This window comes from Benincasa hispida, chromosome 12 (assembly GCF_027475165.1).
Source record: "Benincasa hispida cultivar pf3 chromosome 12, pf3_genome.v1.1, whole genome shotgun sequence".
NCBI lineage: Eukaryota > Viridiplantae > Streptophyta > Magnoliopsida > Cucurbitales > Cucurbitaceae > Benincasa > Benincasa hispida.
The window spans coordinates 30,934,614-30,961,784 of NC_143489.1; the positions used below are offsets into that span (position 1 = coordinate 30,934,614).

Below are 27,171 nucleotides of genomic sequence, written 5' to 3' on the forward strand. Positions count from 1 at the left end.
TTAAGATTTTTTTTTTAACCATTTTAGATGTCAATCACTAATGAATTTAGGCTCTGTTTGAGATTGGTATAGCTTTTAAAAAACATAAAACAGCATGATTTAACACATAAAACAGTTAAAAAAAAATTCAGAGTTACTTTTGAACCTCTAAAAACAATCTCAAACAGGCCCTTAGCCAATATCAATGATCATTATTCTGCATTTGAATGCAAATACAAATTATCATCTACGGAAAGGTTTTTCAGTGTACGTACAAGACACATGCATATATTCATAAGTTATGAGCTCTTATTTCTATATGTATACACAATACTTGAAGATAGTAAATTACTTTGATAATATATGCAACATATATGAATAACCCTTAGGGTTGACGCGGTTGGACAGCCTTGGCCATGCCAAAGGCGGCCGATGATGCTATGGCTCCGATGAGGGCGGTTTGGATGGCGCTCGTGACGGGTCTATTGCCGGTAAAGTAACCCTTGGCGTAGCCAAAAACTAAGAGTGCCACCAAAGTTAAGGCAACAGATGCAACAACAGCCTCTGAGGCTTTTGGGAAAAACATGTAAGGAATTAAGGGTACTAACCCTCCCAAGATGTAGGAGATGGCAATTGTTAGGGCACTTTGTATGGCTCTTTTTGGCTCTGGCTTTTCCAATCCTAGCTCAAACCTAGTTCCAAATACAAGTTTTGTTATTTTTTAAGATAAATGTTAGCATCCGTTTGTTAACTATTTTGTTTTTAAAATTAAGTTTATAACCATATTTTTATCTATTGGTTTTTATGTTTTATTCTCTACATTTTAGTAGTGTTTTCAAAATTAAAGCAAAACTTTGAAAATTAAGGCTCCGTTTGGTAACTATTTGGTTTTTAATTTTTAGTTTTTGAAAATTAAATCTATAAGCATCCTTTCTACCTCTAAAATTGTTGCTTCAGTATGTATTTTTTACTGATGCTTTTAAAATCCAAGCCAAAATTTTGAAAATTAAAGAAAAACAGTTTTTAAAAACTGTTTATGTTATTTTAAATTTGGCTAAGAATTCAACTCTTTTATTTATGAAAGGTGCAAATCATCGTAAGAAATTGAGGGAAAATAGGCTTGATTTTTAAAAACTAAAAACCAAAAATCAAATTATTACCAAACAAATCCTAAATCGTAGTTTTTGAAAAGTAGTTTTTGGTTTTGGAAATTGGCTAAGAGAGTTCAAATATATATATAGGAAATATGAAATCATGAGTGAAAAATAGTGTCACAAGCACGGTCTTTAAAACTCAAAAACTAAATGGTTACGAAAGGTTTGAATGTTTTTGTTTTTAATTTTGTATTTTGATTTTAAAAAAAAAAAACTAATTTACACTGCCTCTTTGACTTACTTGAGATGTTGTTCAACAAAAATTTCTCTTTGATTTTCTATTTTTGGTGCTAGTTTACTATAATTCTTTTTAGTTTTATTTGTAATGTTTAAAAATCCCATATAGAAACTTTAGCTAAATTTCAAAATTGGAAGTTATTTTTTAAAAATATATATATATATATATATTTTTTCAAATTAGTTGAAGAAATTAAATATCATACCTCATCATGAAATCAACCCAAGCTTTGGGGTTTTTCCTTAGAGAATTAACAACAGGCCCATATTCATGTGGTTCTATTCCATATTGGGCCAAAATATCTGCCACTTCTGCAGCTTCTGCATTGCAAAAACTCTCATCCACTCAACCCATTTCATCTCTTATAACTAAGATTACCCTCTCCCTAATTTTTTCATCTTAATGGTTTTAGAAGTGGGGATTAAACTTTCAATTAATAATTTATGATGTCAACTTAAAATTAGCTTAATTCGTCAATAGGTTTTTTTGAGACATATAATTAACCATTCATGATATGGAACTAATGATATAAAGAAATTTAGAGAACATAATTTTTAAAAACTAATGTTCCCAAATGCTTAAAATCACTTATCATTCATAAAACCACCGTAAAATACACTTTTAACTATTCAAAACCATTTTTAAAACCATTTTTGATTAAGTGAAAGTTTCATTTAAAATTGTAAAATTAAATATTAAATATATTTTGAGTGATTAAAGTCATATTTAATAGTAGTTTTAAACATGACAAAAATGATTTTAATAATTTATAAATCAATCTGAAACATATACTAAATAGTTATAAAACAAGACATAAATATAAAACATTAACATTAAGTATAAAATTAGAAGGGGAGTTTATTAATTTATAATTTAACCCTAAACTCCCATTTCTAAATTTTAAGGGCTAAAACTACCTTGTAAATTGTAATGTTCTTTTTTTTTTTCTTTCTTTTAAATTTAGCCAAGGTTTTTTTTTTAAAGTAAATAAAAACCATGTCTATAACTACATAAGCCCAACTAAAAATATGGGCCCTGAGTTTATCAGGGCCCAAATCCATCGGCCCATTACATTTTTCTTTTTCTTTTTCTGAAAATGGCTTTTTAACAAGAAAGGGGAAAATGGAAATAATGGAAGAAGAATCCGAACCAGTATCAGGAACTAAAACGATTTCCTCTTCTTCTCTCCTCAGCTCCTTCTTGTACTGATCCGCCTCGCTTTTCGCCGCTAAGTATCTGCTCAATTTTACAAACATTTTACTTAAATCAAATTCATAATCCAATCCACACAACGCAACAATTTCCCTTCCATTTTGGAATCTGTAATAGACCCATTCAATTGAAAGAACACAAAGCGACTGCCCTAGAAATCGCTTGAACCAATCAGAGTCAGAATCAACAATCAATCGGAGAGATGTTTAGAATCAGGTTTGTAGAGATTCGTACCCGCCGAGTCCCATGGAGATAGCGCCGGCGGCGACCTCGGCGATTCCGGCAGTGAGGACGATGGAAGAGGAAGCATTGGCACCGGATAGGCCGGCGGCGAGAGCGAAAGGGACGGTGAGGCCGTCGGAGACGCCGATGATAATGTCGCGGACGATCTCGCCGGCGGTGAAATGCTTCTCTTTGTGCTGCTGGAGGAGAGGCAGTTGGTTTCTGGTTCGATCAAGGTCAGCCATTTTTGTTTTGTTTTGATTTGCTTTTTCTTTACTTTCTTTATGGATTTGAAAAAGAAAATGATTAAGAGAATACAACCCAAGTGGGAATGCGTTTTAAAAAAGTTTATGCTTTTTGTTGTCCCCCAATTCTTTATTCCAACTTTACGTCAATTCTAATTCTTTTTTTTTTTCTTTCGTTTTTTTTCCCCTCCTTATTATAAAATTTCAATATTTTAATATATTTATTTAGTATTTAATAATACGAATTTTGCTACTTACAAGTTATAACCGGTCTAGTTGATTTTCCTATAAATTTGGTTTCAAAATTTTATTTTTAATTGTTTAAAAAACATTTTAAAAAAAAAATACATTTTTGACCCTTAGGTTTTGGATTTAGTTTTTATTTAATTCCTAAGTTTCAAAATGCTAAACATTCAATCTTTAAGTTTTGAATTTTGTTTCAATTTAACCCATAAATTTTGAAATGTTTTATTTTTGAGTTTTATTTAATTTGGTTCTATATTTTAATATTTACTCTTTTAACTGAATACTCTTTTTTCGTCTTTAGTATTAATTTATGTTAATAAAATTAAAAATTATTTAAAGAATTATAACTATTAAGTTTCACTGTTTTTTATCATTTTTAAAATTAAATTTAAAATTTTACTTCATCATTATTTTTAATTAATTATTATAGATTGATGTTAATAATTAAAAGTGAATATTTAATTTAAAAAAATGGAGTTAAAAATGTAAAAAATGTTGAAGCTTAGGGATCAAATTGAAACAAAATTCAAATTTCAAGGATAAAATCATAACGTTTTGAAATTTATTGATTAAATAAAAAAAAATTAAAAAAAAACTCAAGACTTAATGATTGTTTTAACATTTTCAAATATACCAACAAAATAGAATCTAAATTAGAAACCCATGATCTAAATAGGTAATTTCCCAAAGAAAATTAATGAAAAACTTTTCTCGTTGAATGATTGTTACTTTATTTAGAAATATTTCCATTGCGATAAATAGTAGAACCTAGAAGCTGAGGTGAAAAATCTACCTAATCTGAAAAATAATAATATAAAACTAGTAAAAATTGGCATCTCGTTTAAAACTTGTTTAGTCTATATATATATCTGTGCGTGTATTCTACCATTTTTTGCCCTAATATTATAATTAAAAATGATGTAATTGCTAAAACTATTAGGTTGAAGTTGAAAATAGAGGAAATGAAATGGAGGAGCTTTATTGTTGACTTGTATACATAGGATGGACTATGGAATTCTGAAGAAATATTACACTTATATAATTATAAACAAATTCTAGAATCATAATAGTTTTCAATTTATTTGTAAAAAAATGGCAAATGGGTTAGCTTGATGGTAAATAAAAGACCTACATTTGATAAAGGATGAAGCGGTGATAAGTTCAATCCAGAGAAGTCACTTACCTAGAGATTTAATATCCTACATGTACATATTTTCTCGACATCCAGATGTTATAGGTTTAGGCCGATTGACTCATAAAATTAGTCGAGATGTGCGTGATACTCATGGATATTAAAAGAAAAAAGTAAGAAAATGCGGGAGTTTTGAATATTTGATTAGCTAGTTAATATAAGAGGTTGATTCGATAAATTCGAGTACATTTACACTAAAAGTGCGCATATCCAAAAGAGATGATGAAAAGCAACTATAACAATTGAAGAACCATTAGGTCCCTAACTACTAGATCGATCCATGACTATATCCAGTTATACTTCTTCCTACGCGACAAATAATTTGACAAGTGACAGTCATATTGTGGTAGCGAGATCAAGCAATTTCTCGATTTAAGTTTAGGTACGAAAAGCCTTTGCAATGAGGAAAGCAGCAGCGGAAGCCATGGCTCCAATGAAGGCGGTTTGTAGGGCACTCATGACGGGACGATTACCAGTGAAATAGCCCTTAGCAAAGCCGAAGATTAACAATGCAATTATGGTTACGATTACAGAAGCAATCACAGCTTCTCCAGGTGAAGGGAACACCATGTATGGCGATAAGGGCACCAACCCTCCCATTATGTAGGATATGGCTATTGTTAATGCACTTATTACTGCCCTCTTTGGATCTGGCTTTTCCAACCCCAATTCAAATCTGCACCCAAACAATTTTTTCTTTATTAGTTTCCAAATCATCCAAATTACATATATCTGACTTGTAAATTTAGTCAAGCCTTAACCTAATTTAATTTGTTTCGTTATTTGCTTTCTTCTTTGTATATTTACTATTCTACTTTTCATTGAGGCAATATTTAGGTGCATTTTCAACATGCACTCGTTGCTATGCATCTAATGGCCCGTTTGGTTTATGAGAATAAGAGGTGGGAATAGAAAATGATATTCTATCACCATGTTTGAAAGTTTTTAACCTTAGGAATGAGAATATCTTATTTCAAAGCATTTTATATTTCCATTCATGGAGGTTTTTCATAACCACTCAAATAGATTGGTTTTCTTTATTTCTAATGGTTTTTCTCTTACATTTTATCTTTTCATTTTATTTGTTTTTCTTCTTTGTTGATCTTGATTGATTTATTTAATTTTTATAAACATGTTTAAATTAAATTTATAATTAATCTATGTAATTAATTTTATTAATAATAATGCTAATATAATAATTTATTCTATTATTATTAATTAATATAAATGACAATATTTTTTTAAAAAAATATATGAATAACCATAATTATATTTGCTTAAATCCCTTTCTATTGGTCATATATATTAACATCATAAATTATTTATGAAAATTATTAATTAGTCTTTAGAAATATTAATTAATTAACTAATAATAAAATAAGTTATTTTTTTAATTAAACAATCTTGTACACTTGTACTTCTAGTTTTAATCTATAATCATAGTTATTTTTTAAAAATTAAAAACATCGTTTGATGATTTAAAATTAATTAGTTTATATCAACGTCTTTTGTGTATATATAAGGCTTATAATTGACATTAAACATTTAGTTAATTAACTCTTCAATTAACAAAACTATAGGAAAAAAATAGATACTTAAATTAATTACCAGTATTTTTAATAAAATAATAATATAAATGTGCAACATAAAAAATTTAATTGATAATAAATATATTAAATGGGAGGGTGAGTGGGTAAATTTAGTTAAATTTAATTGGTTTAAAATTGATTTAATAATTAAATGTAATAAAAATTAATTAACAAACGAAAATTAATTATTGAAATTAATTATTATTAATTTTATGCTTTATAATTGCATAAAAAGTATAATACATTCCCAGATATCCTATTCTCATTCAGACATCTTACTTTCCCATATTTTCTATTCTTAGACATCTACAAAACCTTAATCGGCTACTAACGTCTATTACACACACAAAAAAATTAAAAATATTTCAAAAAAGAAGTAGGAAAAATTTATCACGTGATAAATTATTATTAGACAATTTCGTGGGCTGCACAAATATATGTGCAATCTGAGATGTAATTAAGTATTTTCTTTTTCATTGTATAACATTTAGAAGAGATCAAGAAAACAATAGTTATTATAATGATACTTGTGAGTTTTAGTATTTTTAAAATAAAAAGGAACGTTGCCCTTTATTTCAAAAATATTTCTACTCTATCAAAAGTTGCAATATTATCCTATACTTATGGGACATTTGGGGTAAAGAATAGAGTTGTGAAATCTGGAGATTTGTGAACTCTTGGGGCTCACTGTGTAAGGAGTTAATAAGGCAAAAATTGGTATTTTTTAGTCGTGAGACTCATAAACTCTTTAGACCAAGCAAGAGACATAACTCCAGCCCTCCGAACTCCTTGGACCAAAAATGACTTGAAACGATGTGGGAGTGACCTAGAGTAAAAATTTGAATCGTCACACCGTTCTAGGCCTCATTGTCTAAAATTTTAAAAGGGATTTCTACTCGAATGATAATTTTAAAAAGTTTATGAAAGGTTAAGGATAATATTTCTATTTTTAAAAGAATATGGGTAATTTTGAAATAAAAAGCAGAGTTGAAAGAATATTTTTATGATTTAGCAAAAAAAAAAAAAAAAAGTGAGAAGGAAAGTTTACTTCATCATGAAATCAACCCATGCTTGAGGGTTCCTTCTAAGAGCAGCAACAACAGGCCCATATTCATGGGCTTCAACACCATACTGTGACAATATATCTGCCACCTCAGCAGCCTCTGAAATAAATTAATTTACAATTCAACTATATTAATCCAAAATTAAGGAATAATATCATTAAACATACATGTATAAGTACTCAAACATCTATATAATATATGAATTAAAGTCAGATAAGACCAAATTAATTACCTATGTCTGGTACTTCAATGACCTCTTCTTGTTCCCTTTTTAGTTCTCTCATGTAATGATCGGCCTCACTTTTAGCTGCAAGATATCTGCATTTCAATTCAATAAAACTTCATTACATTTAACTTTTATATAATATATATGTACTTTAAGAAACAAAAAAATATAGCGACTTTTCTTTTTTTTTTCATGTGGAAAATATGGTAGAAAATATTTAAATTTTAGGATTTTTTTTTTGTTAAAATACCATTTTAGTCTTTATACTTTATGTTTTGTTTCATTTTTGTCCATGTACATTCAATACATCTTACAAACAAACTTTATCAACGTCATATTTATTATTTTTTTATGTGGATTATTATTTAACCAATTTTCAATAAAATTCAACTTTAAAGGATTGAATTTTTGTTTAAGATACATGAACTAAACTTAAGATTTTATTGAAAATATTGAGACTAAATTTGAACAGTTTTTTAAAGTACATATAGTAAAATGAAATGAATTTGTAAATACAAGACGAAAATAATATTTTAATGTTTTTTTCTTTTTATTCCTTTTCCAATCTACCAAGATTCTATATATCATTGCGCAATAATATCCACGAAAGGAATCAAATATTAATAGTTTCAAGTATAATATGATTTCAAACTTTTGAAACATTATTAATACTAATTTCGACTCTTCAAGAATCAACATATGTGCTAGCTAGACTAGAGTTCTACTTTTTTATTATGTGGGTGGATGGATGGGTGGCAATTTTTCTTTTTTCTTTTTAATCACCCACTAAAATGTTTTTTAAGAATGTTTTCTTGTTTTCTTTTTATCTATTCATTAAAAAAAAAAAAAAAAAACCTCATATAGTAAAATACCATCTTTCAATCTACTTCTCAAATCACTTTTGAAATTTTAACAAAAAAAAAAATTAAAGCCAAAATAAAGACAGATATTTAAATAAAAAAAGTTAAGTAGGAAAAAAAAGAAGAAATATTTAATCTAGACTTCAAATTCGGTTATGAAACTAGAATTTCAAAATAATTGATATGATCCTCCTTTTTTGAGATCGAAAATTATTTAAGGGATGTAATATACCCGCCAAGTCCCATGGAGATGGCTCCGGCAGCAACTTCAGCAATTCCAGCAATGAGGATGATGCCAGAGGTAACGTCGGCCCCAGAAAGTCCAGCTGCGAGGGCAAACGGGACGGTGAGGCCATCGGAGACGCCAATGATGATGTCGCGGACAACTTCACTAGACATGAAGTGCTTCTCCTCATGATCATGAAGAAGAAGGTTCTGCTTCTCTGGATCAGTGAAACCAGCAGCTTCTCCCATTGTTGAATCACCACAAAGCTTAATTTTAGATCCCAAAAATTGGGTGTGAAGAAGAGAAAGCAAAGGAAAATGGTCAATTGGGATGTGAAGAAAAAGCAAAGATATGGCCACATTTATATAGTACCAAAAGTGTAGAGGTCAGGTTGAAATTCCCTCTCTCTCACAAGGGAGAGAAGGAAAAGTTGTCTAACAAACAAATGGATTCTACTTTTTTTTTTTTTTATCCCACCAACAAAATTTGAAAAGAAAGTTTGTCACGTATCGAATTGTATTATAATTGAAAAATTGAATCAAATACATAAAAATCGAAATTAGAATAAAAATATACAAAAATTGTATCAAAATTTTATTCTAGATTACAATACAATTGCAAAGATATATTTTCATATATGGAAAGACTTATAATTTTGGTATGTTGTTAAATGTGGGTGTAAACAATAATTAATTTCAAAAAATATTTGAGATATTCACTAAAGTGTTATTCTGGTAAGTTCTCATAAATTTTTTTTTTTCTTATTCTTACTCTTTTGAAACATGGACATGAAATATTGAAATTGATATTTGGTAGATTATTCATTTCTTTATTTGCCAGTTATATATAAATATATGTATGAATGCTACCCCTCTACATGTTCATGTAGTGTTTATCTCTTTCAGAAATCAAACATTTTTCTTTAACTTAGAAATTTCTCCAATGAGTGTAACCACAAAAAAAAAAAAAAGATACTAATTAGATAAAAATATTTTCTATAGTTTTATTTATTTTTAGATCCATATTCAATTGAGATTTTTCTGTTTAGGTGATTATACTCAGCTAACATATATAATGTGTTAGCGACTAAGACGTTTATGGTTCAAATCTCTCCACCTTATTGTATTCCAAAAAAAGAATCTAATGAGTTAGTTTTTATTTTAGTTTCTATATCCCTATAATTTTAATAAACCTTCTAAATTATCTAATGTAGGAAAAAGAAAAATAATAATAATTTTGTATCTAAACGAGACATACTATATAATAAAACTTCGAGAGATTACATTTCAAGAAATTCAATTAAAACTTTAATCAAATCGAATTTGAATCTAAATTAGAGCCATAAACTCATGAATCAAAACATAAGTAACACAAACTTGGAATTTAGTTTATTTTATTTTATTAACATCGAGCAATTAATGCCATATGACAGAGAAATTGAAGACAAAAATAATGAAAATCTTAGGAAGGCTCCACAGGGCGTGTGTTGGGCACAAGTTTGTAACAAAATGTCAAAAGGCATAAAAATCGTAATCACAAGGCGTGTGCAACCCACAAGCCTTACTCATCATTATAACTCAATAAGGACCAAAAATCCACTCCAAAATGTGACATCAAAAATTGACCAATTTGAATGCATAAAAATCTAACCTACCCATTATATTTCACTTTTTCCTTTTTCTTTTCAAGATAATAATTTTAAAATAAAAAACAATCATAAATATTTTTCTTAACATGTTAGGTAGACATATTTAAATTAGAGGAGTGAAGTTGTCAAGTTCAGTCGTGGAACTTAGGGGTGAGTATGATATACCGAAAAATCAAGTTGACTGACCGAATCGAATTCGGTTGGTTGGAGAAGGAGAGGAGTCGGTCAAGTTACAAACCAAAAATTTCAAAAAAAAAAAAAAAAGAATAAAACCGACAAAGCCGACCGACTGACTTTTACTCCTCAATGGTTGATGTCGGTTTGAACATTTACTAAACCGATCATAGTTGGTTTGATGGTGGTTTGATCGAAAAACCGATTCCAACCGACCGATGTTCACTTGGAACCCAAAATGTAAAAGTTAATAAAGCATAAAATTGATATTGGTTAGTCGTGGGACCACAAACTCTTTGAACCAACTCCACTCCCCCAACTCCAACTCATTGGCCCAAACATCTCTAAAAGCTTATTTGAATCGACTTGCTTAGAAATATTTGTTTTGGTAATTGTAATGTGTAGTATTTTTAGGATTAATAATTAAGTATATAATAATTATTTTTAAATAATTATAAATATAGCAAAATTTATAATCAATGATAAACTCTATCACTGATATACTTATATTAACAATAAACTTTACTACTAATAGACTCAGAGAGATGGATCTTTTACATTAGTGATATTTTCTTGCTATTTTTATGTTTTATAGACTTATTTACCATTTAAAAAAATAATATTTACTTTTTACGTTGATATCAAATTTATAGAGATGTAGAAATCATATATGGTTATGGGTAATTTTCGAAAGAGAGACTAGAAAGTGGAGATAAGATGATGAAAAAGGTAGGAAGAAAATGGAGAGGAAAAAAGTTGACATTAAAAAATAAAAAAAGGGGGGAAATTGCCAAAAAAAAAAAAATGAAAATGAAAATGAAAGGCTGTGATTGACCGTAGTGGGGAGTGCAATGCTTAGCTGGTGTTTGTCGTTTCTGGCTGACAATTTTTGGAATCGAATCTTTTTGTACTGTAATCAAATAATAATGAACATTAATGCATTCTTAATTAATTTATGATTTCTTATTATGGCAGGTTTTTAAAATCCTAAATTACCATTTTACTCTTCTCCCGTTTTATTTTATTTCAATTTAATTTTTTAAAAACTTTTGGTTTGTTTAGGTTAAAACAAAGATTAAAATCTTTTTCAATATTTGTAAATTAAAAGATTCAAGATTCATGGTATATAACTCTTTTAATCTCTCCAACATCTTTTATAAATATTAGTGAAACATGAAAAAATATTATCTATTTATTAATATAATGTGAATAAAAATACCAATAATAGACATAATTTAGTTTGAGAGTAAAAATAACTTAATTATCAATCTAAATAAATGTTATAATATTTTTTATTTACGTAAATATTTGTCAATATATCTACCAGAATAAAATCTTGATACCGATATCAATATCGATAGTTTAATCATTGGTTAAAGCTAACTAAACATTTTTTTTATTACAATATTATTTTGATCCAATGGGACTTTTTCTTATTAATTTTAGAACACATTTTTTTCAAATATCCAAGTCTAGTTTTTATTTTTTTTCAATAAATTTTAAAAATAGTTTTATAGTTAGTTTATTGTTAAATTTTCAAAAGATGAATAAAATCTCTATTAACATTTTCTCTACAACATTTGAAAAGATATTCAAATTTGGTCTTATATGGATTAAAATGGTTATTAGGGCATATAAAAATAATATAAATTGTATTAATTTTAAAAGAAATATATTATATAAGTTTAAATTATATCAAAATAATTATAAAATAATAAATAGTTGTTAGGGCATGCTTGGAATATTGTGTAAATTTAAGACATTCCCTAAAAATCATATGAAACAAAAATAGTTATAAAAATATTCCTACAAAACAAACATAATAATCTAAAGTTGTCGAATATCTATAATTTCTAATATTTAAGATTCTGATTATCTACCTTTTCAAAAAAACAATCCGATTTTGAATGAGAGATTTTGAAGACGAAGAGAGAGGATCCAACTTCAAATATTTAAATGTTCCTTAGTTTTAATTTTTATTATAAACTCGATGTGACATGTTTAAGTATTACAAAAATGTGACATGACATGTTTATTCTGCTAGCTCATAAAGAAATAACTAAAATTACAACTTCAGAGTAATAAATTGAGTTTTGAAATAAAGTTAAGTTGAATAACTAGGCAAAAAATTGATTATCATTTTAAAAATTGATAGTTCATCTCTAACTTTCCTCCACACTTATCAAATTTAATAAAAAAAAATAAAAGAAGAGTATCTTCCTTTCCATTTAGTTATTAGAATTCAAAATATTATATTTTTAATTCTAAGTATGATTTCAAAATTTAGTCTCTAGATTTCAAAATGTTATAATTTTATTTTTGAGATTGGAATTTTGTATCAAGATTTGCATTTTCAATATCAATTTTTTATAAATATTAATTTAGTCTTTCATGCTAATTAGTGTTTAGTATTAATGCTTATAAATTAATTTAAAAGAATTAAATGACTAAATGCAATTAAGTTACACTATTTTTTCATCACTAGTAAAATTAATTTTAAAATTTCACTTCATAATTATTTTAAATTAATTAATAGTTATTTTAAATTAATTAATAGACATTAACACCAAAATAGTTAGTAAAAACAATGAAGGTCAAAAGTGTAAATCTTGAAACCTAGGAAACAAATTGAAACAAAACTCAAATGGCGAAGGTTAAATCGTCACATTTTGAAACTTAGAAACCAATAAAAACTAAATCCAAAACTTAGAAATCTTAATTTTAATAGTTAGTTTTTAATTCAAATAATGTATATATTTATATTAACATATCGATATTTCCATCAACATTTTTATATATATATAAATTCAATATCGATATAAGTGGTGGATCAAAATTTTCATTATATCATAATATAACCGATAAATATATAAAAAAAGATGAGCATAATATAAGTAATAAGTATTTTAATTTATTTTTAAAGTATAAAATATTTATTTATTAATTTAAAAATTGTTCTATCACTTTTCGAAAAATATTACCAACATCAATATTTTATCATATTTTTAGACTTTGACATTTTCGTTCACATACATATTTTAATCCTTAATTTTCAAATTACCATTTCCACACACTGCCATATGAAACTCCGTGTGCTATTTTTGCACAGCATGAAAAAAAAGGGGATAGAAAAAAAAAAGTGAAGTTAAAGGTAAGATTTTTTTTTTTTTTTTTTTTTTTTTTTTTTTTTTTTTTTACATTTGTTAGTGTTTATTGACGTCTATAATCAAGTAATGTAATCTGAATGACGAGCGTGAGATGATCAACTAAATTGCGTTAAAAGTTTACGTCATATTGTTACTATTATTGTTATTGTTATGGTTACCATTATTATTACTGTTTAATAGAAAAAATTATGAATTTTAACACATTTACCATTATGATTACGGTTAAGGTTTGACTTTAAGAGATAAAAGTAATCATAATGGTAATAATAAATTTGACAAAGTTCTTAATTTTAGATAAACATGATCAAAACGATTTAATTACATTTACGATTGAGATCTATTACGATTGATCTGTCAATAGAATTTAATTACGTCTCCACCAATTTTTATTGCGAATGGATAAGCGTAGCCTTCGGTGTGAATGGAACAATGTTATAGTTGTAGAAAATTAGGGTTTGTTTTAATTAATGAAAAAATTGGAGTAATTAATTGATTAGTTGATTAATTAATGAATAAGAAGAGTCAAAACCAAACACCCCATTTTTTGGTTTTAAAAAAAGTTTTTTTAGGCGTGTGGCAGTCACACGACAGGCACTCAACTTGAAATCCAAGAAAATCCAAGAAAAGTTTCCTGAAAAGAAAAATACAATAATAATTAAAAAAAAAAAAAAAAAGAATCAAAATGACTGAAAAAGAACTCAAATTTTGGATCTCTCAACTTTGATTGTTGTCATTAATTTAGACTTTTCTTCACAAAAATTTGGAAGTTACTCTATGTGCATTTAGGATTTAAAACAATAAATTTGGAAAAAAGAGAACTTAATGAAAAACATAATTAGATTAAAAAAAAACCTAATTTACTTTTATTTTAGTAATGTTCTATTTAACATCTAAAAGGGCGGTATTATATATTATCTTGTAATGATCAAAATTGGAAAGAATCTTGATGATATGAAAGTATGGTTATGAAAGGTTTAAAAGAATTAAAAGCTACTAGATGTCAACAAGGTTCATCTTTCTTTGTTAATCGCAGCTTGGAGCAATTCTATGTAAATTATTGGAAATTTTCTTAGAAAGCATGAGAATGAAAATAAAAGTTTTTTTTTACAAGATCCATGTTAGTTTGTGGGGTTAGTCTTCACTCTTGGAAGGCGGTTTAAGATAAGTAAGATAACGTTGCGAAGTCGTAGGGGTTGCATGAAAATGTCAGGATCATCAGCTGCCAAATTCATATATTGAATCATAGGCCAAGGTGTAATAAACCCTCTAATTCTTACCTGCATATACTCTGTTGCTTTTCAAAATAACTTTTAAAAAGTTGTTTTTGTTTTTGAAATTTGACTAAGAATTCAACAATTGTACTTAGTAATACTACAAATCATTGTAAGAAATGTGGATGAAATAGACTTAATTTCAAAAACGAAAACAAAATGGTTACCAAACGGGGTTTAAACAATTTCTCTCCCTACTCTTAGATGCAACTTAACACAACTATAGTAAACTACATAAATTTGTATAGATTGATGCTTGTCAATTATTAATGTCATAACATATTTTAAGATTGAGTCCATACATACGACTTACAACCAAATTTCATGAGAATCTTGTCTTTTTTTTTTTTAAAAAAAAAAAAAAAAAAAAAAAAAAAAAAAAACCAGAGGCAAAAATAGAATTATTATGAAGAATAAAAAGAAAGTAACAATAGAAAATTCAATAACTAAAATAAGACAAGATGTTTTATATATTAAATTATCATAAGCAACTAAAAAGCTGTGAATGATTTATTTTACAAAAGTTGACAGAAAATAAGGTGAGAACAAAGGTAATGAAACTTTAGAAAAAGTAGAAAGAAACCCAATCGGCTAATAATTTGATCTAAACGGCCAAAAAGTTAAGCCAAGGAGTGTGGTCACCACGTTCTGATTGATCCCAATCCCTTTATCTCAAATATATATAATATATATTATATATATATAAACCTTTACCTTTCCTTTTTTTTTTTTTTTTTTTTGAAAGAATCTTATGTATTATTGCTATATGAGCCTCTATTGGCTACAAACATTATTTCAAGTTTGAATTCCATTTTTATATTATGAAGTTTGGCTTATAGTTTAAACAAAGGAATTGGTGATGATGTACTCTAAAACCCAATTGAGTCGTATTTAGATTGAAAAATATATTTTAGTTTTTGTTATTTGTTAGGGGTGAGATGTATTTTTGGTAAAATAGTAATAGTTTGTTCTTATCATCTTTGAATGTTACTGGTGGATGAATGTGAGATTAGAAGGTTTGAACAAGTGTATAAAAGATTGCATATAGCAAAAATTTGGAGCATACTTGAGGCGAGAGTAGTACTTACCGCCACAAGATCATCTTTTCTAGGAAGATAGCTAATTAGATTGTGGTAAATATATTATTTAACTACCTTGTAACATCAGTTAGAGATTAGATACTAGATGAGACCATATCAAAAAATGTGCATCCAATAGTTTTTATTTGTACAGTACACCAACTCAACACATCATATTTGGTGTCCTAAAAGTTACTTGCAACGTCCAAACAAATTGTAATGATAGTTGTAACTAGTGGTCACCCAACCAAAATCAACACCCTAACAATTCATGCCACGACCAACTATTTAGTGCATAATCCTATGAGGTTGCTTATGTAGTTATCATCATGTTTTTGGTTTTTCTCTCACTTGTATATATACAAGAATGAAGGTGATCACATAGTACAGTTTTTATTATATTGGAACGGTTGGATCAGAATGTTTTGGATCTATTATCTGATAATTTAAATGACCATAAGCACAGGGTCTCGTTGGCAAAACCTAAGGTTTATTCGTATTTATGTTACTTACGCGTTATTTATGATTTTGACTTTAGAGTTTAGAGGAGTGCGTTATATGAACTCTTTAACTCTATTGACGCCTCTACATCTATAATCTGATATTTTTCTCTCTAATAATAAATTTTCTCTCTCTATTTATGGACGTAGCGAACATATTATTAGTAAACCATATAAATCTCTATATCGATTCTCTACTATTTATGATTTATGATTATCTTTATTTGTCGATTTCTTAACAAAAATGGTATTAAACTCCGTACTTGAAATGAATCAAATAAAGTTTCATTTTTTTTTTCTCTTCAAAATCCTCATATGGAATTTAGCCAAAAAAAAAAAAAAAAAAAAAAAAAAAAAATTACACAGTTTGTTTTTGGATGTGATATACTAAACTCAATTCATATGTAGTTTAAAATTAAAACACAAAGATAAGCTATACCACTTAAAATTTCTTTTCAAGTACTCCGTACATATTAAATGGGAATCGCTAAAATTATTATTTTTTTCTTTTAATGTAAATTTCAAAGATGAATCTGAAATTTTTTAGAATAAAAATAGATTTTTTAAATTTTATTATGGTCAAGATTCTTGCAAAAACAGTGTTAACTGCAAATAAAATTTCACATCGGTTAAAAGTTGGAATAAGATTCAAGATACATAAGTGAGAATAATTATCTTTATTGGTATGGAGCATTTTGGATTGTTCTAAAAGAAAAGTCATTAAAGATTATGCCCAAAATAGATAACATCATATCATTATAAAGATAGGTGAAGGTTTCGTTTTCTAATCTAGCCTAGCGTGTGAGATACAATGGTTTTAGACCAACCAACTTGTTAAAATTATTAAAACCATGAAACATCAATTACTCAAACATATTTAATTCACTTAACTGATTATTATGATTATTATTATCATTAATATATTCTGTGCCAAACTTTTATGTGGTCCATGTGTGATGTTAAAACAAGGCCACAAGCCAATGTGTTTTTAAGGTGGAAAAAAAGGTTTACTTTTTCTTCATTACTTCTTGTTTGTCTTTTCATTCAATTGCAACATCAAACCTTATAGTATTATGTTTCCAAAAGGAAAATTCAAGTATTGCATATATCACTGTCTTCTCTCTAAAATTTGCAAATTGCAAACTACTGTTCATATTTTATGGGTTTAAATTATGTATAATTCTCTAGAAGAAAAAAATAACTTCAAATATTTAACATATGTTTACTCCTCTAATTACATGAATAAATATATAAGGTTGGGCTTAATTATAAATAAATAAAAAAATGAAGAGATAAGTTCAAATCTAAATATCTTAGACATTACATGTTCAAATCATGTGCGAGCAAGGATACTCACTATAGAGTCATACACTCATAATTTTTCATAAAAGAAAAAAAAATCACAATATAAATATACATGTTTTCTATTTTTTAAGTACAATGAAAAGAGGATTCAAATTATAGATATATTAATGGTAAATACATAATTTATGCCAGTTGAACTAAGCTCACTTTGACATATAAATTTACATGCTTAATTGCATATAACTAATATACATAAATACTAATTTTTCTACACCAAATAATGTTAGAGTTAGACATATCTGTTTTGCAAGATTAAAATATTTTAATGTTGATATCGATACTAAGGCTTCAACCTATTAGGATATAACGATATCAACATATATTCCAAGAAATCAAGTAATTTATTAAAATTGATGATTAAACTCTTTTCACTCTATAATTTACTAATATATCAATATATCGGCAGATTGTTGAAAATGCAACCAAAATATTACATTGGCTAGATAAAGAGATGATCATAGGTATATAAGTGAAGACAAAGATCTTCATGGTGAAACCAAAAGAAAAACCACGAAGGTTGATGTTCATAATAGATAATATCATATCATTATTAAAATATTTTGGAGGTCGTTATCCTTAACATGAAAATTTTAATAATGAACTCTTACGAATTTACAAACAAGTTGGTGATGTGTAAATTTAATCTAATCTAATCCAATTCAAAAACTCTTTCTCAAAGAAAGTATGCATAAATTAGGATTACACAATAAAAGATTGCCAAATAAAAGATATTTGAGAGGGTAAATAGCAATTATAGATACAATTATTTGATTGTAGTTGAAGGCTTTAAGGCCAATCATAGATAGATGAAATGGTAATCAGAGTCAGAAAAATGGGAGAAAAGGCTGTAAACATGTGCATCTTTTTGGCTGTTTTTTTCTTTTTTTAAAAGAAAGTGTAATTATGGGCACAGAATACACTTGGTTTGGTGTTTGTCTCTGCACCAAAACCAATGAATGGTTTGCAGCTGTTTGAGAAACAAAAAAAAAAACAAAAACAAATCCAAATGCTCAAATCACTATACACTTTTTACTGTTTTGTCAACTTTCAAAAGTGGTTTTATTTAAAGTTTGGGTTTTATTTACAATTCAAAGTTGAAAGTTGTGTGTGGGAGCAAGCGTGCCTGGTTTTCCTTTTCATCCTTTATGTATATTCCTACATTATGTGACAAAGAAAACCGAACCGACCTTTGATATGACATATTTAGAATCTTAAACTTGAGAATGGTAAGATTAAATTTAGTTTGAGAAAACTGTATTTAAAGTGTAAATTTAAGAAGTGTGGCTTTAAGAAATTTGTATTTTGAGTGTAGGCTTAGGAGGTTTAAGAATGAAGTGTAGATTTAAAATCTTGAGTTTGTAAAATATTTTTGGGCTAAATACTCTTTTGGTACTTGAGGTTTTAAGTAGATGTCTATTTGGTTCCTGAGATTTTATAATGGGTACTTCTAGTCTCTTTTAACCGTTAGTTGACCCACTAGAGTGTTGATTTGGCTATTAAATGTTGAGATGAATTTCATTAGTCGTCAATTTTTACTCTAAAATTATTGGAAATTCATTAGGTTAGATATTTAAAAAGATTAGATTAAAAAAGCAAATCTTTTATCTTGCTTTTGTTCATTTTTCTTTTGTGAAGATAGGATTTTAGAGAATCTCAACTGTAAACAATCTGACGGCTTCGACAACAGCAACTTCCAGTGAACGGCCAATCTTCAGTTCAACAAACCACGATCCAATCTTCAATTCAATCGAAACTGAAAACAACCGAGGTTTGACAACACCACATCTACGGCACGACTATGTTTTATAAATTCACCCACCCTAAGGACGTTACGTTATCTTTAACTTTTTCATAAGAAAACTTGGGTTTCTCCATGAATACCAACACTTGAAGATTATTTGTCTTTCATGAGGTAGGAAGTGAAGAAGTCAAATCCATTGATTTCTCCTTTTGTTCATTAGGGAAGTGCATAAAAGATATACTAAAGAAAAAACATCTATAGGGTTAGGTCTTCAATGCTTGCTTCAAAGAGATTACCAATTTTGACCTAATAAAATTTTCAATAATTTTAGAGTAAAAAATTGACAACTAAGCACGAGAGAGACGAACAGATACAAGATAAAAGATTTGTTAATTTTTTTTAATCTTTTTAAATATCTCAATTTTCAACCTAATGAATTTTCAATAATTAAATAAGCAAGTACATCTCAACATTTAACGGCTCAATCAGCAATTCGTTAGGTCAGCTAACTGTCAAATAGGTCTAGGGACCTTAAAAACCATTATGTTCAAACTATAGAGACGACAAGTGTCCATTATAAAACCTTGGGCAATAACAATTCATTAGGTCAACTAATGGTCAAATAGGTCTAGGGATCTTTAGGACCATTGTTCAAACTTTAGAGACTACAAGTGTCGATTATAAAACCTCGGCTCCAAATAGACACTTTGAAACCTAAATGACCAAAAGTGTATTTTGTCAAATATTTTCTTTTTGTATTTAATCCGTAGTTGAATTTTAGAATAATTTAAGTTAGTCTAATTTTCATATTTTTCGAATATAAGTAAACTTAAAATTAAAATTACTTTTCATATTTTTTGAATATAAATAAACTCAAAATTAAAATTACTTACTTATATTTTAATTATTTTAAATTGACTAACTTACCTATTGGAAAAGGAACTAATTTAAACAAAATTTTTTGGGTAGTTTTTTTTTTTAAAAAATAACTATGTGAAAAATGAAATATATATTTTATTTGTATATAGTTAAGATCAAATTGAATATCATATATATAATTATTTTGCCTTGAATAAATTTAATGGGTAAACTAAATACTTTAATAATATAACTGATCTAAAATAGAATATTATTTATTTTACTAATTTTAGTTTGGTCATTTTTTATTAGAAATCATCTCAATTTTAATTATTTTTCAAAAAGGAAAAGAAGAATATTTATTTTGAAATTGCAACTAAAATTATTATTTAATTTAGCTTATTTTTTGATAATTTAATTTTACTACGTTTGAAATAAAAATTTATAGACTTTTGTTACTTTAACTAACTTGAAAATGATCCATTTTTTAAACTATAATATGCTAACTTAAAACTAAAATAAACTAGCATTTTAATTGGGAATTGTTTTAAATAGTAAAACTGCTGAAAATATTTTCAAATTTAGCAAAATGTCATTGTCTATTAGTGATAAATGTCTATCACAGTCTATCACGGATAGACAATGATATTTTGTTATATTTGTATATAAGTTGTTTAAGTTTCCTTTATTTGAAAAAATGGACCTATTTTAATCTTAAATACAATTGCTGATTTTTTTTTTTTTATCAAATTATATTTTTATTTGAAAAATTTTCACAAATAAAAAAAATGTCAAACTATTTACAAAAATAATAATAAAAAAAAATATTGATAGACACTAATAGAATTCTATCCGCCTCTATTAGTTTCTATAAAAGAATATTAAATTTTGTTATGTAAATAGTTTTTTTTTTTCTATTTTTTGAAGATTTCCATTTTTTATTTCTAAATTTTGAAGAATAAAAAATACCTAAATTTTGAGTTTTAATTTTCACCTGGCATTTGAGTTGTTAAAATCAAACATTTTAATCTGAGATGTTTAAAAAATAATTATAAGTCTACAAACTAGTTATACTGACAAACAAGAAAAAAATGAAAATGTTATTAAATTAAATTAATAAAAAATATTATTCTTGTGCAGAAGTACCACGTGTTAATCACATAAGTAAATAAAAAATGAATTGTAGCTTTCAAGCTGAAGAGATAATTATTCAATACAACGACACTTTTTTTTTTTAGAAAAAAATAAAGGAATGGAAAGAATTCAAAAAGATAATCTAATAATAATCTTAATTCTTAAAATAACTAAAAAAGAATTAAAAGAAAAGAGAAGTGTACTAAAAAATTATTATGGTAATTAAAATTAAAAATTATTTAAAGAAGAAAAAGCAACTCATGCATTATTCAAATTTCAAACCCATGGAAAAGGATGTACCTTTACCCTAAATATGGACTAGTCTTAAAATGTCTAACTCATCTCACACCCAATCCTCAAAACAAAACACACCCAAAAGTTTTAGCCTAAAACTTTGCTACATACTTATTCTACTAAATAGTTAACTTGATATATTAGTTTAGTTTAAGAACTTACACTACAACAATCTCTATCACAAGAATTAAAGCATCATCTCTGATATAAAATGATAAGATAAATTCTAGATAATTGGATCTAAGATAAACTTTGGGATAAAAAGTGGAATAGTGAAAAATATAAAGTCGTGAAGTCTTGGAAGTTGCAAACTCCTAGGCCCACATTGTAAAAAGTTGATAAGTTATAAAATTGATGATTTTTAGTAGTGAGATTCACCAACTCCTTAAACCAAACAAGGGTGGAGTTTAAAACTCCCACTTCCAATTCTTTGGGCCCAAACACACTCTTATGGATAAACAAACTCCTATAGATCACAATGCTAAAACCCCAAAATCAAGATGGTTTTATCTCAAAGAATAAGATATATAAAATGGATTTATCTTGATGATTAATATCCAAGAGTAAAGAAAATATGTTTTTAAACTCAACATTCAAACTCACACTACAAGAAAAAGGTACTCTCCCGATACCTAACATTGTCGAGAAATAGTTGAAAACACGTCGAGAGAGGTTTTCCCAACACCATTGAAGTCATCAGGAGTGCAGTCAGAAAATTCCAATCGAGAGACTAAGTCTCGACACTGGTCGTCACCCCGTAGAGAGTTTAAACTAACACTCGACAACTTATAGACGGTGTCGTGAGTAAGTTTAAACTCCCAACGGGGTGGCGAATGGCATATGGAGTTCCTTATGTCCGCATTACCCATTAATCTCCCGACGAGGTGTTTAACCGTCAGGAGATTCTTCATTTTTTTTGTATAATATTCATTATTATGTTAATTATTTTTATTTTTGTTCTTCATAACCTAAAATTTAGAGTAATTAATAATAATATTATTATTAATAACCAAATCAATAATAATTGAGCAAAGGAAAAGTTTTCACATACATTCAAAAAGTAACCAAAATTGTCGTTAATATGGTTGTTACATATAAGAGAGATAGGTGTACTAGAAAATAATTAATGTTTGCATGTATAGAGGGTACAAGAAAATGTGTTTACATGTAGCTTGTGACTCCAAAATGCACCTCATAAGCATCAAATTTACCTACAATACAATTAAGTTGAGATATTAGAGCATATTATATTATTAACATTAAACAAAGCCTAAATTCACCCCATCCCTCCATAAAACAACAAACTTACACTTATTAACAATTCAACCAGTGGATCCTACAAAAAATTCTTAGACATCAAACAAACCGAGATCATTAACATTTTCCACCCCTTCCACAAACACACGACAACAACAAACTAATGGAACACGAGACATACACAACGGAAAAAGGACTTAATTACACTCTAATTGCTTTTAATTTAAAGGAAATTAACATGCAATTTGAAGGAAAAAAATAGTAAATTAAAATTACCTTTGAAGCTCCCGAAAATCGCTTTTCCTCGCTGAATCTCGACTCGAACTCTTTCGGACCACCACTAGAGTTGACCTACTATCCTCTAGACTTAGAACCGGATTATGGGACCCAGTGGATGAAGAAACTCGAGAGAGAGAAAAAAGATGGAAAATAGGAATGAATTTGGGTTTGGTATGTGTTTTCTTCTTATGCAAAAATGTGATTTTTCTAGCCCAAATTTTAAAAACAATTTTGGAAAAATGGCCAAAAATCTTTCATCCATAATTGAAAGCCCATTTTATGAAAAAACTATGCAACATTTGCATGAAACAAATCCATAAAAATCCAACACCTAGAATCCATTATCTAAGTGGTCTTAATGTCTCCATTATAAGCCAACACCTAGCCCACTATTTTGTTAGTGGAATTATCCAACAAGAGTTTGGATTTTCCCACTAACTATGGTCAAAGGGCAAAATAGTCATTTTGTCAAAGTCAAATTTTGAGTCAACATTTTGATTTTTTATGATTTTTTTCGTGTTGACTAATTTTGACCTCCCGAGCATGAATCCGTATTCATTTTCTCAAAATTAAAATCACATTTGAATATAAGGTCGGTCAAAGTTTGACTTTTCAAAGCCAAAAGTCAACTCTTTGACTTTTTATATCTTTGACCATTTCCATTATTTCCGAGCTTTCGAATATGAATGTATTCATATTCTTGATATTTAAATCACATATAAATATTAAAGTTGTATCTCTAAACTGAAAAATTCGACCACTATATCATATATACTTGTCGGTTTCTCTATCTTCACCTAATTCGAACAATTCGAATTATTCTATCATACTGTTCTAAGTTTATTCCATATGAGTTAGTAGAGGAACCTAATGGACCTATAGATCATGGGCTCCAACGATCCAAGATTAGCTGGTTAAAACTCTTTTAGATGGAGCTAATCAACATTCGTTAACTAACGGGTCATTCCACTATAGTGCCGTAGTTGCACTCCCCTCGCTATGGATATATTTGTGTCTATTTGATATATCCATAATTAGTAAGATAATCCTTCACAGGTTGTTTGTAATCTCGGCTGGGTCATAAAAACTATTTTACCCCCAAGACTACATCTTGTTCCTTAAGTTCCACTGATTCTCTAATGAACAATTGGTTTAAGGTCCAACCTATAAACCGAATTCCTCTCGGGCCAAGGAGAGGGTGGGGCCCTTGTTCAAAACCTAGATTCAGTACTAAAGGAAACAACCTATCTACTATCCCTATAACGGGTAGGAGTGAATTCCGTCTTGCACCCTATGTTCCCAGCTATCCACCCGATTTTACCCCTGAAATGAGAGGCTTATTGGGCCAGCGATATTGAGCTGCCCTCACCTATGCAGATTTAAGGATAATTCTGAGTGAATAGAAGTTCATAGTTAGCTCAGGATTAAGATTAAGTTACCTAGGTCGTCAATTAACAAAATAGTCAGTTTTATACATAAAACGGCATTTAGAACGTAAAAAGTGACTATTTCATGGTTCAGTCTTATGAAAACTTATTGCATAGGATGCCCCCACTCACATATCTCTATATGAACGATTCAGGATGACATCATTTGTACTAACTACAAAGTGGGCCGCATCCATAGTGTTCCCAGAATAAGGCACCCAACCTTATTCATATACTATAGACCATTTTGGCTATATATTTGAACTTGATCCACTTAATGTCAATACATAAAGTTCAAACTACATTAAATAACCCTAGGACCTTAGTTTATTGGATTAAGGATTATAATTTCAATAACAACTTTATCGAAAAACAAAACAGAATATGTTTATTAATTTACAAACTACGAGTTTTAGGATATAAAATCCAACAAACTCCCACTTGGACTAAAACTCCTAGTGGAGTATCACAATGTTGAATTTAAGTGAGAAACATATGAGTACAATAAACATATGAATACAATAAACTAGGGCATATACCAAAAAGTTCTCCCACTTGTCCTAGTTTACAAACTTTGTAGACCTAGACTCTGTAGGTAACCTTCAAACACTTTAGTCGTGAGGGCCTTTGTAAAAGGATCGACAATGTTTTGCTCACAAGATATCTGGGTTACTACAACGTCTCCACGATGTACAATCTCCCGGATCAGATGGTATTTGCGCTCAATATGTTTGACGTGCTTGTGGCTTCTTGATTCTCTTGAATTTGCAACTGCACCACTATTATCACAATATAGGGTGATAGGCAGAGTATATTTGGAACAACTTCCAAATCTGTCAAGAATTTCCTTAACCATACTGCTTTCTTTACTGCTTCACATGCAGCTACGTATTCAACTTTCATTGTGGAGTCCGCAATACAATTTTGCTTCACACTTCTCCACACTACTGCTCCTCCATTCAGAATGAACACTGATCCCGATGTAGATTTTCTTGCATCTTTATCGGTTTGAAAATCAAAGTCAATGTATCCAGTAAGGATCAAATCTTTAGTACCATTCACGAGCATGTAGTTCCTCGTTCTCCTAAGATACTTGAGGATATTTTTAACGACAGTCCAATGTTCATATCCAGGATTGGACTGATACCTACTAATTATCCCTACTGCGTAGCATATGTCAGGTCTAGTACATAACATTGCATACATCAGGCTCTCTACTGCGGAAGCATAGGGAATGCGTCTCATATCCTCAACCTCTTGAGGTGTCTTAGGACATTGATCCTTTGACAAATGAATTCCATATCTGTAAGGTAACAAACCTCTTTTGGAATTCTGCATCTTATACCTAGACAACATTTTGTTTATATAAGTTGCTTGAGACATGACTAGTGTTTTGTTCTTGCGGTTCTGAATAATTTGAATCCCGAGAACATAATACGCATTTCCTAAATCTTTTCATTTGGAATTGCATTGCTAGCCATTTCTTGATGTCAATTAGGTAACCTACTTCATTCCCAATGAGTAGAATATCATCAACATATAAAACTAAGAACACTATAATAGAATTGACGATCTTTTTGTAACACAAGGCTCGTCAACATTCTATTCAAAGCCATATGATTTGATCGTAGTATCAAATCTTATATTCCAAGATCTAGAAGCTTGTTTCAACCCATAAATGAATTTTTGAAGCTTACAAACCTTTTGTTCTTGACCCTGTATAATAAACCCCTCTGGTTGAGCCATATAGATACTCTCCTCAAGATCGCTGTTTAAAAAGGCTGTCTTGATATCCATCTGCCAAATTTCATAGTCATAAAAGGTGGCAATAGATAAGAGTATTCTAATCGACTTAAGCATTGCAACGGGAAAGAAAGTTTCTTCATAGTCCACTCCCTCTCTCTGGGTATAACCCTTTGCCACAAGTTGAGCCTTAAAAGTCTGTACTTTACCGGCTTGGTCTCGTTTCTTGTAGATCCACTTACAACCAATTGGCTTTACATCATTTGGTTGATCTACAAGTTTCCAAACAGAATTAAAGTACATAAACTCCATTTCAAGGTCCATGGCTTTAACCCACTAATCACGGTCCACATCTTTCATCACCTATTTATAGGTCGATGGATCTTCTATGTCGTCATCAGGTATGACGACTTGTGTTTCTGTTAAACCCAAGTAACGGTCAGGCTGATGAACAACCCTCCCACTACGTCGAGGCATTCTCAACTCTTGAGAATGATGTGACTGACCAGATGTACTAGTTTTATCTATTACTTTAGTAGATGAACTAGCTTTATTTGTAGCGTTTTTGAAAATTTCATTCAATACTAATCTTGTGCGAGGTTAATGATTTCTTATGTGGTCTTCCTCTAAGAATGTGGCTTTTGTCGATACAAATACCTTATTCTCTTTAGGATCGTAAAATAGACCACCTTTTGTTTCTTTTGGATAACCTACAAATAGACATATTTTTTAACGACATTCCAATTTTTTAGGATTTTGTACCAACACGTGTGCCGGGTAT

The 27,171-nt window shown here is 28.6% G+C and overlaps 2 protein-coding genes and 1 long non-coding RNA gene across 3 annotated transcripts; 1 reads left to right on the plus strand and 2 right to left on the minus strand.

Annotated features, from left to right (window-relative positions):
• Nucleotides 1–171: 171 nt before the first annotated feature.
• Nucleotides 172–3,174, minus strand: LOC120067156 (vacuolar iron transporter 1-like). Its single transcript, XM_039018608.2, has 4 exons — nt 2,818–3,174; nt 2,522–2,607; nt 1,577–1,691; nt 172–671 (listed from the first exon to the last, which is right to left on the minus strand). The coding sequence occupies exons 1-4, from the start codon at nt 3,048–3,050 to the stop codon at nt 365–367; spliced, it is 741 nt and encodes a 246-aa protein (XP_038874536.1). The 5' UTR covers nt 3,051–3,174; the 3' UTR covers nt 172–364.
• LOC150031933 (uncharacterized) lies at nt 2,902–5,270 on the plus strand. The gene is made up of 2 exons (XR_016525217.1): nt 2,902–3,041; nt 4,871–5,270. It is a non-coding gene; the product is annotated as an uncharacterized LOC150031933 (long non-coding RNA).
• LOC120067155 (vacuolar iron transporter 1-like) lies at nt 4,619–8,893 on the minus strand. The gene is made up of 4 exons (XM_039018607.2): nt 8,460–8,893; nt 7,374–7,459; nt 7,126–7,240; nt 4,619–5,164 (listed from the first exon to the last, which is right to left on the minus strand). The coding sequence occupies exons 1-4, from the start codon at nt 8,699–8,701 to the stop codon at nt 4,867–4,869; spliced, it is 741 nt and encodes a 246-aa protein (XP_038874535.1). The 5' UTR covers nt 8,702–8,893; the 3' UTR covers nt 4,619–4,866.
• Nucleotides 8,894–27,171: the final 18,278 nt, after the last annotated feature.

What these genes read in the sequence shown, in the direction of transcription:
- LOC120067155 (XM_039018607.2), bottom strand. Translation starts at nt 8,701, where the DNA reads ATGGGAGAAGCTGCTGGTTTCACTGATCCAGAGAAGCAGAACCTTCTT. An exon ending in CATTGAAGTACCAGACATAG is followed by an intron (nt 7,241 to 7,373) that starts GTAATTAATTTG and finishes AATTTATTTCAG; the next exon opens with AGGCTGCTGAGGTGGCAGAT. An exon ending in TGGGTTGATTTCATGATGAA is followed by an intron (nt 5,165 to 7,125) that starts GTAAACTTTCCT and finishes GTTTGGGTGCAG; the next exon opens with ATTTGAATTGGGGTTGGAAA.
- LOC120067156 (XM_039018608.2), bottom strand. Translation starts at nt 3,050, where the DNA reads ATGGCTGACCTTGATCGAACCAGAAACCAACTGCCTCTCCTCCAGCAG. An exon ending in ATCTCCATGGGACTCGGCGG is followed by an intron (nt 2,608 to 2,817) that starts GTACGAATCTCT and finishes AAAATTGAGCAG; the next exon opens with ATACTTAGCGGCGAAAAGCG. An exon ending in CGTTTTAGTTCCTGATACTG is followed by an intron (nt 1,692 to 2,521) that starts GTTCGGATTCTT and finishes TTTGCAATGCAG; the next exon opens with AAGCTGCAGAAGTGGCAGAT.